At 34.1% G+C, this 18,100-nt stretch overlaps 1 protein-coding gene across 1 annotated transcript; it reads right to left on the reverse strand.

Moving 5' to 3' along the window:
- Positions 1-719: 719 nt before the first annotated feature.
- Positions 720-3,805, reverse strand: LOC125196741 (probable alkaline/neutral invertase D). Its single transcript, XM_048095355.1, has 5 exons — positions 3,689-3,805; positions 2,733-3,186; positions 2,229-2,660; positions 1,468-2,026; positions 720-1,382 (listed from the first exon to the last, which is right to left on the reverse strand). The coding sequence occupies exons 2-5, from the start codon at positions 3,156-3,158 to the stop codon at positions 1,087-1,089; spliced, it is 1,713 nt and encodes a 570-aa protein (XP_047951312.1). The 5' UTR covers positions 3,159-3,186; positions 3,689-3,805; the 3' UTR covers positions 720-1,086.
- Between the last annotated feature and the right edge of the window lie 14,295 nt (positions 3,806-18,100).

Below are 18,100 nucleotides of genomic sequence, written 5' to 3' on the forward strand. Positions count from 1 at the left end.
TTTGTTGCTTGTTCTTATGTATTGTATCATGTGAGTTTTTCTTCATTTTAGTTTGCTATTTTTCTTATGTATCTTGTGATTGTTATTTGTATTTCTCATTGAGCTTGTAGTTGTAACGACTTACATGAGATTATTCCTATAATTATTTATGTTCGGTTTTCGTTTATATTCTAGATTTCTCAGTATTGCTAATAAGTTTGTCGTCATCCTTTTGGTTTGAGTATTTTGTAACAAATATTTCATTCATCTATGATTTATAATTTTGTTTTGATTCGGTGTGAATTTAAGAAATATGTGTGAGTTGAAAAAGTTAATACAAATGTGCAATATAGATTCTGCTTTTATACTATTAGTTTTATGGAGAGTAGCTATAGTTAATTAAGTGTATGATTCACTTAAAATGAATAAAAGTAAATAAGACTTTTAATTGCACGCATACCAAAATATCAATAAGGGACATTTTATCATGGATTCATGGATAATAGCGAGTAAAAAACAAAGCCCTAGAGAACATGAACAACGGCCCTTTCTTTATCTCAAAACAGTTTTTCATCAGAATTGTTGATTTAACATGATTCAAGAATGCTAAAACAAAGTGATGTAATAATAAAAAAAATGTCATATGATGAGGTGAGAATCATCTAATTGTCTTCCAAGAACTCTAACTGATCATTGAACATTTCATCTCCTATCATGTGCAACCTCTTTAGACCCAAATTTTGAGGTAAGGTATAACTCATGATGAAGAAACTGAACCAATCAATGCTGTCAAAACTGAAGCACACAGTGCCCAACTCATTTAACACAAGCCTTTTTTAGGCCCATCCTCTTCAAGCAGACAACAGGTCACAGAACTGAGAGGAGGGACCAATAGAAGTAACTAATGTGTGTGTGAGTGAGAGACAGACAGATGATTGGTAATAAATTGGTAGTGGACCCATGGCTTTGTATACGACATGTTCTCTTACGGACCCGAGACATGTCTAATTGTCTCGAGTCACGTACAATTACATAACCGAACGGTTTGAATTTTCTTCTACCAAAAGTTTTTCATGTCGTTATTATATCTTCTCGTGGAGCCCTTATTCAACAGGTCCATGATGAGGACCTTCGAATAATGGGCTTCATTAGTTTATCCTCTTCGAGTGATATCATTCCTAACGTAGAAGGATCCTCTAACATCATTTTGGCCACAAGGTATCCAGCTATGGACCATGTTTGGTATTTCCTAGCTTGCTTGCCTATGTATCTTCCTAGTTTTCCATCATAGTACTCAGGCCAGCTATCCTTGAGCAGGCGACTCTCGGCTATGTCAATTGCTCGTCTCGCTATTTGTGGGCGTCCGGTTTTGATGCACGCCGCCGTTAGCAACCATAAGAGAACTACAGAAGGACAAACACCACAAGCATGAATTATCATGAAACAATTTTAAAAGATGAAAGCAATAGAGCGGAGTTATGGATAGACCTGGCCAAGAACCTCCATTATGATAACTCCATCTAGTGTTCTTGGGGTCACAGCCGGTGACGATCCGCCATTCGTGGCCGTCAAGTGCAGGGTAGCATATCTTGACAGGCATTTCTCCGACCAGCTCGTCCCACCTAGCTTCGAGGAGGTCCATGATGGCAGAAGATTGGTCAGGTGTGGCTAGAGACGACAAGATGGCGACACAATTACCCAAGGCAAACCATCTAAAGTCCATCCTCGCTGGGCTGACATTGCCAACGAAGTATCCACCTCTCCCCGGCATGAAATCAAACAGCCAATCTGGGATAGAATCCGGGATCACATTGAACTTGTTCACAGCAGTGTGAGAGTACTCTTCTGTCTTGTACCGGTATATGTCGTTCAGTTGCTGAAAATCCAGCCAGAAGTAGCTCCTCATGTGGAAGCTCAAGGCGTGCAGACGCTTCACTATCCTCTCGATGAAATCCCGCCCTTCCTCGTCGTGTTTGAGCATCACCAAAGCGGATCTCAGTGCCATGAAGAAGAGTGCTTGGATCTCAATAGGGTAGCCGTATACACCCTAGTGCCACGAGGAACACTTACATATTAGATTGGAATAAGCATAAGCTTATTCAAGAAACAACCCTGACATTCCTAAATGCATATTTTTTTTCAACATGATTTTGTTTATGGAACATTGTAATTTGCTCTACAATGAACAATCATATACAGAAGCAAGAACAGTTAAAATAGAGCAAGCAAAAGAGGTTACAGGTTGTCACCATTCTACGATCGATCATAGAGCAGCCATCAGCACAGAGTAAAGTCGGGAACGTATCAAATCCCTCCGAGAGGCACAATGTAAGAATAAGCTTCATCCCCCTTTGACAGTCAGGTGTCTCAGCCAGAGACAGATCTCCCGTGGATTTTGTATAAGCCCGGAGAAGGATAATCCACCAGAAACCAGAGTCAACGGGCGCCACTCTCCCAATGGCACTTTCACCAAAGTCAGCTGCTATTGTGTCCGTCTTCCTAACCGGATCATGAAGAACTTTGAAACTAGCCGGCATAGCACCCTCACCGAGTTTGAACCTATCTACCTTTTTCTCCCACCCTTGAAGCTGAAGTGTCTTCAACAAGAAGTTTTTCACAATATCCGGCTCCCCATTCATCAGAAATGCCATTGCACTTGGCACAAAATCACGAACAAATACCTAAATCCAATTCACCATCAGATTACATTATCAAAAAAGCTACTCAATCTTAATGTTTATTATGAGATTTACCTGATCATAGTTCAAGACCTCCTCGGAAGCATGATCACAAGCAGCAATTGTGCCGACTGGTTGGCCTCTAAAGTTTACCAAACACCGTCTTAGAGATTCCCATGCGTCTACAAAAATTGGATGTGGCTCGAAGGAGTTCCATTCACATGAATCAGGGCTATATACTGATGCTCGTCCAGGTGAATACACGCACTCATAACCTTCCAAACATTTGCTTAAACCACTTGTTAACTCACTAAGTGACCTCTCATCATATGATCTCTGCCTTTCGGAATTCAATTTGGACTTAGTCCTTAACTTGGACATATCATAACCATCCATTTCAGCGAGTGAGCAATGAGAGTTGACATTGCTAAGACCACTCCGTTTCCAACCATCGGGCGTTCCTCCCTTCGTACCATCCACATTACCCTTACCGCCATCCATGATATGTTTCCTCAATACAAATTTTTCTCTGAATTATAATAGAATATCAGTACCTACATGAGCTTATATAGTTCATATGCTAAAAACGCCTAAAAAAGATCACTCCCTACACCAACTATTCTCCAATTTATTCTGAATAACCTAATAAAAAGAATGCAATCTTGCAAATAAAAATGATTGGATCACATAATCATTTTGAAAGTTTGGGGGAAAGGGTCACCAAATTTATTTAAAAAGATCCATCAATACGAAAATCAGGAAATTACACCCTTATCAATCAATAATACCTAAAATTGGCCTAATCTGATTAGATTATGAAAATGAAGAACAATCGAATTCATAAAAAAAGGTTGGAATACATTGCTAGAATTCGATGGATATCCTAAATCAGCTACAGGAAAAAGGATGAGAAGATTAAAAATTTGTGATCGTATAATCAAAATGCAAATGCAAAACAGCAGAGAAAAGAAACCAACAAAACATTATATATATATACAACACGTATAACGAGAGAGGGAGGGAGAGTAGACCTTCAAGGCATATGAAAATGTCGGAATGAAAGAGATATTCAAGGGAAAGAGGGAATATAGGGAGATTAGAAACAGTGAGAGAGATTGCTGGATCATTATACCAACGATCAAAATGTGCACACAGATAAGAAAGGGAAAAAATGTGCATGCTGAAAAAAGCTTCAATTTATAAACAAATCTCCCAACAAACCTCAGAAAGAGACGGAGGAGCACCTATAAACTTGGATGGTGTTTGGATATATATAGAAATCTAATCTAGATAAATAAATATGTGTAAATGAAACCAAATACTAATGTTACAAAGAAAAAAACAAGAACTAGTAGTACTATAAATTTGGAGAATTTCCTTGCTTCGTATTTATAAAATACTCCCTCCGACCGCGAATAAGAGTTCCGTTTTTTCATTGTAGTCCGTCCGCGAATAGAAGTCCCGGTTCACTTTTACCATAAATGATAATAGGATCTCACCTTTCAACTAACTCATTTCACTCACATTTCATTTAAAACCAATATATACAAGTGGAACCTCTATTTCGTAACTTTTTTTCACCCTTTTTTTTTTAACATTTCTTAAAACTCGTGCTGCCAAGGAATGAGACTCCTAATGACGGACGGAGGGAGTAGATAAAATTGAATTTATGAATATCGTCATCACCCTCTTTTTTTAACATTTATTAAAACTCGTGCTGCCAAGAAATAAGACTCCTAATGACGGACGGAGGGAGTAGATAAAATTGAATTTATGAATATTGTCATCACCCTCTTTTTTTAACATTTCTTAAAGCTCGTGTTGCCAAGGAATGAGACTACTAATGACGGACGGAGGGAGTAGATAAAATTGAATTTATGAATATTGTCAATTAAGATAAATAAAGTTCAGTAGTTAGGAGTTAATTTGGTTTCAGTCCCTAATAATATTTGAGGGGTATATTCTGATCAATGGCCATTTTCGTTACCTTACTCTCGACTTACAAGTTACAAAGCTTAGTGTCACCTATAAGAAAATTAATCTCCAATAATTTTACATTACTTCAATGTTGGGCAATCTCGTCAAGAATTAATCTTGAGATGAATAGCTTAAATTCGAAATTAATGCATGTGACACTGGGAAATTATTATCTTGAATTTTAGGGATATTGGTGTCTATAAGCATAAATTTTTCACACATTCAACTATTTTCCATGAACTTTCATAGTAGTATAAAATATCATGAACTTTATATTCACTGTTTATTTCCCTGACTCGGCTGAAACTCAAATTTTTTGGACATACTTTGGTTCAACACGGACAATTGTGAAATCTGTGTGAGCATCTGTGAAACGATGTCATTTGAACAACCAAAATCTTTAATTTATACCTAAACTTTACCATCAAGATTTCACACTCTAATTTTACACTAACAAAACTTTCACTCTCTAATACATGCAATGATGATTTCACAATCTTATTTACCTCCATATTTCTTCTCAATCTCAACTGCACACTTGAACTTCTTCTTGTGTCATCATATCTAGATTCACCAATCTCCATAGATTGACGTTGAATTAATTCCTGCAATCTGAACTTGGTTTTGCCATTTAATTTTTTGAATTGTCAATTTAGTTTGTGAATTTTTTATTGTAGGAATTTATCAGCGCATGAAAGTCGAGAGGCCTGTGAGAATGCCACACTGACTAGTAAAGAGACAATGGATCAAAGCCCACTGTTATTTCATTTAAATCCATAACTAGGCTATATATAATAGCAAACCCTTCACAACTCATTTCTTGTAATTTTGTTGTTTTTCATGATTAGGGAATAAATAACTACTGTAAAACTTAGTAGTATTATATAAACAATTTATTCACATGTTATAAATCCTTAAGTGTCTTAACACTACAGATAAATTTATTATAAACCTGGTCCATCTAGAAAAACATAATTTCATTGTTAGTTTGTAGTATAAAACAATTTTGTTAAACATACAGTTTATTTTGTTGTCAAATCAGTAAAAAAAATATACTCCGTAGCATATATCCATGCTCCTACTAATATGACAAAAGTGACATATCAATTTAACATGTCATTTTCATACTATTTTTTTACCACATTATTTGAAGGAAACATAACATAACCGTCGAATCCATATTTGATATTTCCATTATCAGCTGACTAAATTGTCCCTGTCGCATTTTTTTTTGCTTTGCATTAAACTATTATTATCATGTAGTTTAAATCAATATATCCACTGTATCATATACTGATATACATGCGACTTGTATTGATTAAATAAAATATGAGACTGAGCCAAGAAATATGTATCCGCTGTATTTTTTAAGTTACGAAGAAAATAGATAAAAGGAGCTTTGATCTTTAAGTAATTTATAAATTAATTACATCAATATAATTTTTGAACTATTAATTAAAATCTAATAAATGTGTAAAACTAAACTAAATATGTAGCATAACAATTCTATATGCTTTCCTTGTATAAACTACAAAAAAAAAGGTTGCGCACATTAGAAACTAGGCATAATTTTCGGTAACATTGTTTGTTAGTTATTACTAGTACTAATTTCTCTAGAAGATTATTGTTTGTTAGTTGGTAGTGAAATGAATGATCACTTCTTTACCTCAACTCGTCCTTATTTTCATAAAAAAGTTCAACAAATTTTGAGTCAATTCATTCACTCATTTACAACATGGAGAATTGCTCATCAATTCGCATCAATACACTGACTAGCTAGTCAATAATAATTAATCACATACGTACACACATACATACATACACCAATTAAAGAAGTTAATCTCTTAGTATTAGCTAAGGACTACTTCCATGCGACGAGACTCTTCTGCATTACTTTACTTGGACAAAACTTGGACGAGGGCTCGGAATGATGCCTCGTCGCATGGAAGAGTGAGACCACTCGTGTGATCAAATCCATACTCCTCCGCAGCCTTATCAAGAAGCTGTTTAAACAGTGGATTTTTCAAGAAAGAGATGGGAAGAACGAATCTTGACATTTCATTGCCCACATACACCACAAAATGCCCTTTTGGTGCAATTCTCTTACCTTCAACTTCTACTCTTGCCTGCATTTTATTGAAATTATTGGTTAGATATAGAAATTGGGTAAGAGAATTTTGGAGGGCCTTTTTCAAAGTGAATAAAAATGGATGGATGTTGTTGTTTATATAGGGCTTGAAAAGTGTGCCATATATCTAGGTTCATGCACATTGTATATTGTTATTTGATGCTTGATAATTTCATGGGATTTTTGTAGTCTTGAAATTTATTATATTTTCAATGATGTATTCAGCATAAAGCGTCATGAACTTTTTGACGATTCACTCTATGTTGTCACAAATATTGTTGGTAATATAGAATGAGTTTATTTAGTAACTATTCCAATTTTGGTCTCATTTCAATAGAAGGAACATGCAGAAAAATATTGTACTATAGTCATACTACTTCTTTAATACTCATACATGAGAAATGTATGCAAGAACTAAGTATTTATGCAGATTGATGATGATAATTAGTTAAAATAATAAGAAAAGATTAATTATTTGAACCACCCTCTATCACAATATATATAGTATTGCAAATTGGGAAAGGATAATATATAAGAAGGTAAATTTAATGTTATCCTAAATGGAGTTCGCCATTCCCAATACTAAAAAATGAAAATGTACAAATGACCTCCACTAATAAAATAACATATATAATTGTCTCCCAACTCCAAGAAAGATATTCAATATCTTCATATAATCATATGATAAAAATTCCAAAATTTCTATCATGAACTATTTAACCCTTAAATCATAAAAACCCAAAATTTCTAACATGGAGTATTTGACCCTTAATTTGATCACCATATAAGTGAAGGAACCCTTAATTATTTAAGGATGGGTAATCACTTAGTTCATTCGATCAGAAGATCTATAATTGATGCAACGCCTCCTCGCTCCATGTGTGAATCATGGATTCAAATCTTACTCGAAAATATAAATTTTACGATAATCAAGCTCTCTATGTCTCTCCCGACTGATCAAGTCATCTTGATCTTGATAACTCTAGAATATATACATGTATGCATGAGGTCATAACATTTATCCAACTGCAAACCATCATCAATAGCACGTTCCACATACTTCCAAAATCATTCATTAAAGAGAATCAAGTTAGAGGTCAATATATTATACTACACACGATCTCAACAATAACTGAAAAACCCACATTTTGGATTGGTGTGCATGAAATTTTGCAAGTGTTCGTGCAGCCCATGTCAAAGCAAGATAAGAAGATAATGCAAAAATGTAATGATTTGATCATATTGTGGTACATGTACCATGTATACATTGAGGTTGTACCATAGGAATTGGATTTAAGCATTTTAGGTATATAGGGTTTGCAGCAGTTGGCACATGGAAATCACTCTGCACAATTGAGTTTGCTTCTTGCCATTCCTCACTCAGACAATCATAACTAACTTCACATGGATACAATCATTGTACCATGTCTTGTCTTTTTATATATCACCTGCATCTATCTAGTTATTCTCAATTTTCTCCTTGGTTTCTTGGGCTAGTGATCGAGGGCAAGGCAGGAGCTACAAGTTGTATCAGGGGTGAAATATATAAACATACAAATAAATGAATAAATATAAAATATAACAAAATATAATGTATAATGTCGATACATGGAATAAAGTTTATTGGACTTGAATTAGACCATTACAATTGTTCCGGACGAGTTCTAGTAACCCGATTCAAAATTCTTTCACCATCAATCTTACAAAATACTCCATATCTTTCTAAATACCGGTAACCAAACAATTCATCCAAGATTCTCTTATCTTATTATGACTACGGCTTTTTACGATTTTCGTAGCTGAAAAACATCTCTTCACTGATGTAGTTGCAATTGATAATATATTAACACTAACTTCACGAGCAAATAAACCAATCGATACATAATATATTTTCTTGTAGCAACCCACCCTCTTAGAAAGAACTATGATACTTTCTAGATTTGAGCACTCTTCATGTAATCTTATATCACATATGTAAGTCTTGAGTTGTTTGTCAAACAAAAATCAATCTCAAGGAACTTGCAAGGATAACAACAAAAATTTCTATCAATTTGAACTTATAAAAGCAACAAAAGAATGATTTGGGCTTAAGTCAGTCTGACGGTAAAGCAAATTTGTGTTAATCTCATCGAAGCATCTGATAAGTTCTAGAAGTTGTCAATCGATCACACAGTTAAAAAGCTCAAATCAGAAATAACTCAAAATATAAAAAATTCTCTTCCTTGAAGGTTGTCCCGAATTTTGTCATTCATATTTATGATATCAATATCATTTTCCCTATAAAATATAGTTACTTCGCTTACTAGAGACGCCATTCCTTTATCATGCATATCTTGTAGATGTTGTTTTGTTACTTTAACAAAGGTCATAACATTCACAATATATCACCTCTTTCACCTACAATAGAATATTTCTTAAATGGTATGTATAACTTCGATAACCGTAGAGAACATAATCAATAAATTACTCAATGACCTATATAATAAGACCCTCAATATGTATCACCGGCTCTTTGAAAGCTCTATTAATTGGAACCTTTGCCCATTGAGAGTTCAACACTTTAAAATACACTTAGAAGTCTGTCTAATTGTTCTCTTAAAATAGATCTGTATTTGCACGAAGCTCCAACAATGTCACAATATTTTGTGCATTCAAAGTAAACATATTTCTAAATAAATGGTAGCGCTCGTATGTTAGATAGAACATACTAACATAGATTTTATCTAAAGTAAATTAATCACATGGATGGAGATAGAATGAATCATCATGAGACAATGTAATCTTTGCACTGTGAAAATGACAGAAAATATTATTATGGGCTAACTTCAGAAAAAAAAAAAAGTAATCTACTAAAAGATAAAATAAATATGTTATTTAATTATTAGGAATAGCGGAAATTGAACAAGCCTATAGTAAATAGAAAAGACAAAATACAATAATTTGCTAAAATCCAATAACTGGTCGATCTCCACTTTCCACCATGTGGTGTGTTGTATTTGAATTCAATGTTACTTATTTTTAGAGTTCAAAAAAAAAAAAAAAAAAAAAATATATATATATATATATATATATATATATATATGGGAGTGATCAAAACAAGTATGTGCTTAAATCAAGAAATGCAGCCCAAATCTTGACTCTAGGATTAGATGATCTAATGGTCAATAATTAACCAAAAATACGGAAGGTCATAATTAAGCAGTTTTAGGTCATATTATAAGATTTGGGTTTATGTCATGTTAAGATCATTTTAGGTCATGCTTTGTTAGCATGACCTAAAAATAAACTAAATATGACCTACAAATGCCCTACGTATGACCGCGTTCTGCGTTTCTGTATTTAAATCTGGTCTTCATAGATCAAAACTATATATATATATATCCAAGCTAGTATTCTTTACAAATAAGATTGCTTTTGTCAATGACTTGGTACTGTCATTAAAAAAATGTACTAATAAAATAACATTATTTTATAATTTAGGAGTATATTACATTTATTAAAGGATTTACATAATCAATCACTAAAAAAATTGAGATGTTAATTTAGGTCGTAATTCATGAGTTATTTGAACAATTCACAAAATTTAGATTATTGTGATTAGAAATTTCTTACCCAATAAAATTTTAGTTCAGTTAGTATGCACTCGATCGATTATCTCCAAATTAACCTAAGTAGGTTTTAACCGATGAGTTGCTCCTAAGTACAACTATTTACTACTAATATTTTGCACATTATTTGACAACTTATTCAACACTTGAATGATGATTTTATTAAATTGAATAATTATTCAAATAAAAGTAAATTAACTATCTAATTTATTTAATATATATTGATTTTTTTTATAAATATACTGTAATAAATGATAAATGATGAATAAAAAATCAAGTCAGCTATAAGAAATATTTTAAATTTTGATGCATGTTTTTTTTATCGTAATATATGTATATATGTTTCATTTCAATTTGTATATATATTTGATTAATTTCATTAACATGTCAAGATCCGTCATATAAGAGCATCCATAATGGATGCTCCTCCTTTTACTATTAATAAATGAGATACTATGCCAAATACTCTTATACACACATATTTTAATTATATAACAAATAATATTAAAATATTAATTTGAATTTATACTACTATAAAATACTCCCTCCATCTGCGAATAAGAGTGTCGTTTTTCCATTTTAGTTTGTTCATGAATAGGAATCCTGGTGCATCATTATTATGAATGGTAATATAGTTCCAAATTCCAATAACCCATTCCATTAACATTTCATTTAAAACTATGAGTAATATATATAAGTGAGACTCAAATTCTACTAAATTTTTTCTATTTTTAGCATTTTTTAAAGAGTGAACTACAAAAATAGTCTCTGGACTATGCGTTTATCTCGCCAATGAACCCTGGACTTTAAAAATATTTCCAGACAACCCTGGACTAAGCGTTTATCTCAAAAATGGTCATTTTTCACTGTTTCGTGACGAAAATACCCTTTTGGAGGGTTTTGGGGGTTTGGGCAATTTAGTCATTTTACATTTTAAATATGATATTATTTCAGTTATGTACTAAATTTGATATTATTTCAAAATTATCATTCTTTTCCCTTTTGTCATCCTTCACTTTGTTTCTTTATTTCAATATTAGATTTAATTTTATAAAATTAAATTTTAAACTTCAATTTTTAAATATCAATAATTTTTTTAATTATTAAAATTACTATTAAATGACAAATTAATAGTTTTAATCAATATTTGATAGTGTCTAATATTTAATCAATAAGGTACGATGATGCATTAATTTTAATCAATATTTAATAGTTTTAATCATAAATAGGTCATATAACACGATTTATTCCGAAATAAATATGCATCTAATGTAACACCCCGAGTTTTCGTGCATAGATTTTGGAGTATAAAAAAAAATTGGACGAAGAGATGACTGAATCTATGTTGCTCATGTTAAGTTGATTTTTATCTTGAGTAAAGGAATTAAGTTATGTTTGGTTCTTATACCATATGGAATTAAAGTGTAAGGAATTTCAAGTTTATGAACTACAATGGTTGGAGGAAGAGAAAGGAGAATGCCAAGAATTTCACATAAATAGGTGTACAAGTGTTATTGAAACTTCTTCAAAAGAAGAAAGATTGGAGGTATACCTTACAATATAGAAGAACTACCTTTCATGAAAAAGATTACATAGATATTGGTGTTGGAACAAGTAGAAAAGATATATCTACTTTACAAAAGGAATTTTCCTAAGAGAGCTAAATGAAGTAAAGAAACAAAAGTGGGGATTTGCTAAATCTTCATTGAGGATCCTCTCTACACACATCTCGATTCTTGATCCCCACTCCATGCCAAAAGGTCAATTAGTAGTCTCCTAGAGATAGCATGAGTTGTCCCTCAACCTGCCAAGGAAATTCCCAAAAATAGTTAGATTTCTTCTTCAACAAAAACCAAGGGATAAGTGTTATTCAAGAAAGTGGTAATGAGCCAATTAAAGATCTTGCAAGAGTGTTTGCAAGGAGACAAGGAATAAAATATCTCAAATCTTCCCAAAGTAGATGTAATGACAATTGGATAAAGAATGATGAGTCATCCCCTTGACCTAAAGAGTGAAAAATCCTTTTCCACCACATGATCAATTAAGAGACTTGATCACCAAGTATAACATCTTCCAAGACTTTCACAAATTAGGCAAGGAAGCCTTTTTCAAGATTCAAAAAGAGAGATGAACAACTAGCTCAAAAGGGAATTTGGTATCTTCCCCAACAAGCCAAGAGAGTTGGCTATATAAAGAGCCATACCACACCTCTTGCTTCACCTTTTTACCACTTAGAAACTTCTCGGCAAAGAAAATGAGAGGAAAGGGAGGAAGCTCTTGAGCTGCCCAACAATTAAGGAATCACCAAAGAAAGGTAATTCTCCCCAACATCCTTTAAGTAAATAGCATTCATATAGATTTCAACATAGCAAGCTCTAGATGAGAACTTAGAACTAGCCTCAACAATTAGTGAGAATTTGTAAAGCATGGTTAGCCAAGCAACGATGGAATCCAGCAACATCAACACCCAAGGACTTGCAATAATAAGAGATAAGCTGCTCACGAACATAAGACAATAGCAATGCACCTTTCAAAGAAATAAGAGAACTCTCTCCATCAAGTAATAGTTAAGGATGAGAACTCATCTCAAGAATCCAACTTTGAACTTAGCACATAGCTACTGCCCTTAAGAGGACTAAGTAAAATAGCTAAGTTAGAAGACTTAGCTTAGTATACGTGGAGCTGTCTGGCGATGGTCGAGCGACGGCGGAGCGCCGGAGAGCTCAACAGAGGCCATCGCGAGGGGCGCTGGGAAACTCCTCGTCAACGACCGGAGACCCGCAGCCGACGAGAGGCTCGACGGAGGAAAGAGAGCTCGACGGGAGCCGGAGGCGGCGCTGTAGAGAGCTGGCAGCGAGTTTCCTGAGCGAGAGAATAAGAAATTGAGAGTGAGGAAATTGGATGAGAAAGTAAGAAAGCTCGACGGAAAGTGCTTGATGGAGAAAGAGCTCGACGCTGAGAGAGCTGGGCAGAGATGGAGGGTGCTGGCACGAGTCGCCGACGACCCTGTGACGCCGGCCGAAGGAGTATTGGCGGCGGAATCAGCGCCGCTGATTTCCTAAATTGGGGATCTCAATTTGAGAAGGTGAAGAGAAGGGAAATTCACGATGGAGAAGAAGGAAAAGGAGTATATTGGGCCAGCCTTATTTTTTTTTAATTGGGCCATAGTAATTGAAAGGATATAGTTGGGCCGGAGGAATTAAAAGTATGGGCTGAAGTGTTTTAGTTAAAATTGGGCCAAGAATTATTTATGTTGGATTGGAATTTAATTTAAGGACTTGAGTTGGAGCTCAATCAATTAATGTCCGAATAATTTACTAAGTTTCCGAAGATGGAAAATATTGAAGTTGGAGGAGCCAATGGGCGGCCTTAAGAAAATTCAAGAAAGGATTTAGAAAGGGATTTTTCATGAATTCGTACCTTACTTACCCAAGTGATTATCTTCGAGAAAATAGAGTTTTCCCTGAAATTAGTAGAGTGAATAATCAAACCTTATGAAGTAGTGAAGCCCGAAGTAGGATTAAGAAAATCCTATAAGCCGAGACTAAGATATAGGTGCTATCCAATAGGATGCATGCATTGTTTTCTCAAGTGAAATGTTTCAAACACTAATTAGCGTGCTACGCTATTTATTTTCAAATGATATTTCGCTCGAGAGCAAAGTGAGGCCAACACGAGAGTTGTTATTTGGAGATAAGCGTATCAGGTGGGCTTTCTTTTAATATCCAGCACTATAGTGTGGATATAAAGCAAATACTTTTGAAGTTATGAAAAATCATCTTTTCTCAAAATGAAGCAGTGATTCTTTTAAAGTGTTGTCATGCCATAAAATGTTTGTTTTGAGGCCTATCTGTTGGGGTTATAGCCTGCGGGGTTTTGGCGATGCCAAACCTAGTTTAACGAATTCGGTTCCCAATAGGACCGCAAATCCTGTTCGGAATAATGTGCACGAGAGCCGTGAGCCATCAGCTGTTGGCCGGCGATGTGTCCGCTGAAGGTGGCCACCTTCACGGTACACGATTCACAGATATGGTAGAAATTTTGAAAGAATTAGACTGCAGTCAGACTTTTAGCTCACAGAGAATTTAGTATGCTCGGGCCTTTTAAGAAATACCCCGTGCGATACTGTAGATGGATGACAACTATATATTGTATGTTTTGTTTTCGGCATGTGTCCACTGAGTACTCCTGTACTCAGCCCTGCATGTATTTATAAATGTGCAGATTAAGCAATGGGGCGGAGGTGTGCTGATCAGAGTCGATGCTACTTAAGAAAATAAGTGTGGATCTCTCGACGCTTCGTGTCTTCATACGCGAAGTCGTTCTCTGGACTTTTTCCGCTGCAGTTTGTTAAGAGAGAATAGTAAACTCTCAACATCGTAACTCTGATTCATTTTGATGAAATGCTATTGTCATTTAAATCCTTGTATTTGAATACTTGGATCCTATCTTATAATATTGTTTGACTTTTCAATGTGCAAGTTCCATTTCCATTTCTTCCTAATTCCTTTAAATCCTTTTATTAGTCGCGATTTACCCGCTTTCGCTATCCTTAGCAAAGTGCGGTCGTGACATCTAATGTATATGAGAATTTGACTAAAAATATTATGAAGTTGACTAAAAATTTGATACTACTAAAAATTTGATATAGGCGAATTTTTTTATTGTAATTTTCTAGTTAATTTTGATTGTTTTCAAATTAATAAAAGAAAATTATATTAGTCTTACATTAGATGCATATTTATTTCGGAATAAATCGTGTTATATGATCTATTTATAATTAAAACTAAGGTGTCGTCGTACCTTATTGATTAAATATCAGACACTATCAAATATTGATTAAAACTATCAATTTGTTATTTAATAGTAATTTGAATAATAAAAAAAAAATTATTGATATTTAAAATTTAAAATTTAAAATTTAATTTTAAAAATTAAATCTAATATTGAAATAAAGAAACAAAGTGAAGGATGACAAAAAGGAAGAAAAATGATAATTTTGAAATAATATCATATTTAGTACATCACTGAAATAATATCAGATTTAAAATGTAAAAAGACCAAATTTCCCGAACCCCCCAAAACCAAAAGGGTATTTTCGTCATGAAACAGTAAAAAGGACTATTTTTGTAGTTCACTCTTTTTTAAAAGAGGGAACATCTTTTTAGGTCCATGAACTTTGTCAAAGTATCATTTTAGGTCCGTAAACTTTGAAAATATCATTTTAGGTCCGTCAACTACAAGTTAATATCATTTGAGGTATTTTGAATTTTTTTTCTAGACGAAAATGCCTTTAAGGCCTTCAAAGGGCAATTTGGACAATTCGTTCGCCATTCATCTTACGTCAGAGACCTGGAGTCCAACAATTTTTAACGGCAAATTTTTATATTTAAATTCAATTTGGATGGTAACTGATCTCCATTTTGAAATTCATATAATTAATACTCCAAATGACAATCCAAATTAGTAGCTATCTAATTTCAAAACAAATAAACTAAATATAATTCACAATCACCTATAGTAAGTTCTTAAAATGCAGTTAAGATTGAAAAAATAAAATAAAGTATCAAGTCCTAATTCACTATCCCTAAATAATTGGTCATCTAATAATTGAAAAATTAACACATATTTTTTACGGCAAATTTTAATTATATTTAAATTCAATTTGGATGGTAATTGAATTACATAGTAGTAAAAAAATTGTTGGACTCTAGTCTTTGGAAGAAAAAGTAGTTCTTTTTTCTAGGATTTGTAATTTTCTTTTTTTCTAGGATTTGTAATTTTCTTTTTTTCGAGGATTTGTAATTTTCTTTTTCTATTTTCTGACTGAACAATGAATTTTTCCGGTTTTAATTGTTCAACATATTCTATTTTACGAGTAAAATATGTTATAGTTGTGAATAGTTGTGGCCCGAGTTGTGGCCGCGGGGTTAATGGAGTTGTGGTCTAGGTCCCCAAATTTAGGGGAATGATGACGTGGAGGAGACTTGCAGCTCAAATTCGGGATGGGGTTAAGGATGCCCTAAGGGCATTTTCGTTCGAAAAAAATTCAAAATACCTCAAATGATAGTATTAACTTATAGTTGACGGATTAAATGATATTTTCAAAGTTGAAGGACCTAAAATAATACTTTTATAAAGTTCATAAAACTAAAAAGATGTTCACTTTTTTTTAAGTCTGTACTGAAAAGAATAAGATTTCTATTGATGGAGAGAGAGTAATTGTATGTAATTTTGTAGGGATCCAAATCCGAGGAAATTCTGACGGTCTGACCGTAAGTATATCATTCCGTACTCCAGTATCAAAGGGAATTGTGCATTGAATTTTGAACTTAATTATGCATTAAAGAGAATTATTTCAAAAAAAAACAAAGGAACATGGGAATTTAATTAAATTTCCCTAGTTTAGAACTCCCAGGCCCCTAGACAACAAATCACAGGATTTCTATTGCCCCTAAACACAGAAAAATAAAATATTGCATGCTCCGTTGAAAGTTGAAACCAACGAATCACAACCACCCCCCTCTCTCTCTCTCTCTAAATTAATTAGCATCAAAGAAAGGGAGAGAGAGAGAGAGGGAGAGGAAGAGGGAGAGGGAGAGGAGTATGCAACTAAAACCCATAAACACCTTGGCAGTGACACTGATGTTAACCGCTACGGTGATCATCCTCTTCTTCACCGGATTTCTCCAACTCCCATCTGCAGATTCTGCACTTCCATCACCTATCTACTCCCTTTCGAAATCCGATTCGCCAGAGCCCTTCAGAGATTTGTTCAGAGCGTTCAAGAAATGGGATTCCGCAGTGGGATGCGCCCAATTTAGGGAAATGCACCGATATTTGCTGGCGAATGGGTCAAAGATCTCGTCTTTGCAGAATGCGGCGGGGGGAATCGAGTGTGGTGAGCTGCAGATGAAGCATGTCAGCGTTCTGGTCAAAGGGTGGACTTGGATTCCTGACAATATGGATAATTTGTACAGCTGTAGATGTGGGTTGAGCTGTTTATGGACCAAATCTTCTCTTCTTGCTGATAAACCTGATGCCCTTTTGTTTGAAACAACCACTCCCCCAGTTCTGGTAAAATTCCCTTTTAATTGATTGTTTTTTTATATTAATATGAAAAAGTATGAGTGCTTTAGTTAAGAGTTTTTGTAATCTTTGCTGACTGGTTTGCTTTGGTGTTGTCTGATTCTGTGAAAGCAAATTGCAACTCTTGTATTAGTAATACTTGCTCTTTTGGTATCCTGGTTTGGGATTGTAGTCCCTGGCATTTAGTTGGGGGGCATTATACTACGATGGATAGATAAACGTAATTCAAGATAGTATTTACTTTGATCGATTTGCTAATGTTGAACTTGTTTGACCATCTTGTCTTCGAATGCTCAAAGTAAATGCCCCCTTAGTGTCTAGTATGTGGTTCTTGATCTTACAGACCTTAACAATTAGTGAAATATGATGGCCTAAATTGAAGATTATACTCTATATGATGGAGCCACTTGATCCTACAGATGATCAACTACAGCGTTTGTAAGCGTTCAGTAAGTGGAAATTTGACGGCTTACTTTCAATATACTACTATACCATGCAGGATTACTCTAGCGAATGATGGAGTCCTGGACTGGGGACTGGGGAGGTTATGGGGATTAGTAGTCTTAGCTAAGCATTTTGAGTTTGATGTTTGTCATTGATCTTACTGCTGGTGAACTATTGCTTTTACCTAAATCAGTTAG

The sequence above is a fragment of the Salvia hispanica genome, chromosome 6 (genome assembly GCF_023119035.1).
Source record: "Salvia hispanica cultivar TCC Black 2014 chromosome 6, UniMelb_Shisp_WGS_1.0, whole genome shotgun sequence".
NCBI lineage: Eukaryota > Viridiplantae > Streptophyta > Magnoliopsida > Lamiales > Lamiaceae > Salvia > Salvia hispanica.

Coding starts and splice junctions, on each gene's coding strand:
- LOC125196741 (XM_048095355.1), bottom strand. CDS start 3,158: ATGGATGGCGGTAAGGGTAATGTGGATGGTACGAAGGGAGGAACGCCC. Junction 2,661..2,732: donor AGGTCTTGAACTATGATCAG/GTAAATCTCATA, acceptor AATTGGATTTAG/GTATTTGTTCGTGATTTTGT. Junction 1,383..1,467: donor TAATGGAGGTTCTTGGCCAG/GTCTATCCATAA, acceptor GTCCTTCTGTAG/TTCTCTTATGGTTGCTAACG.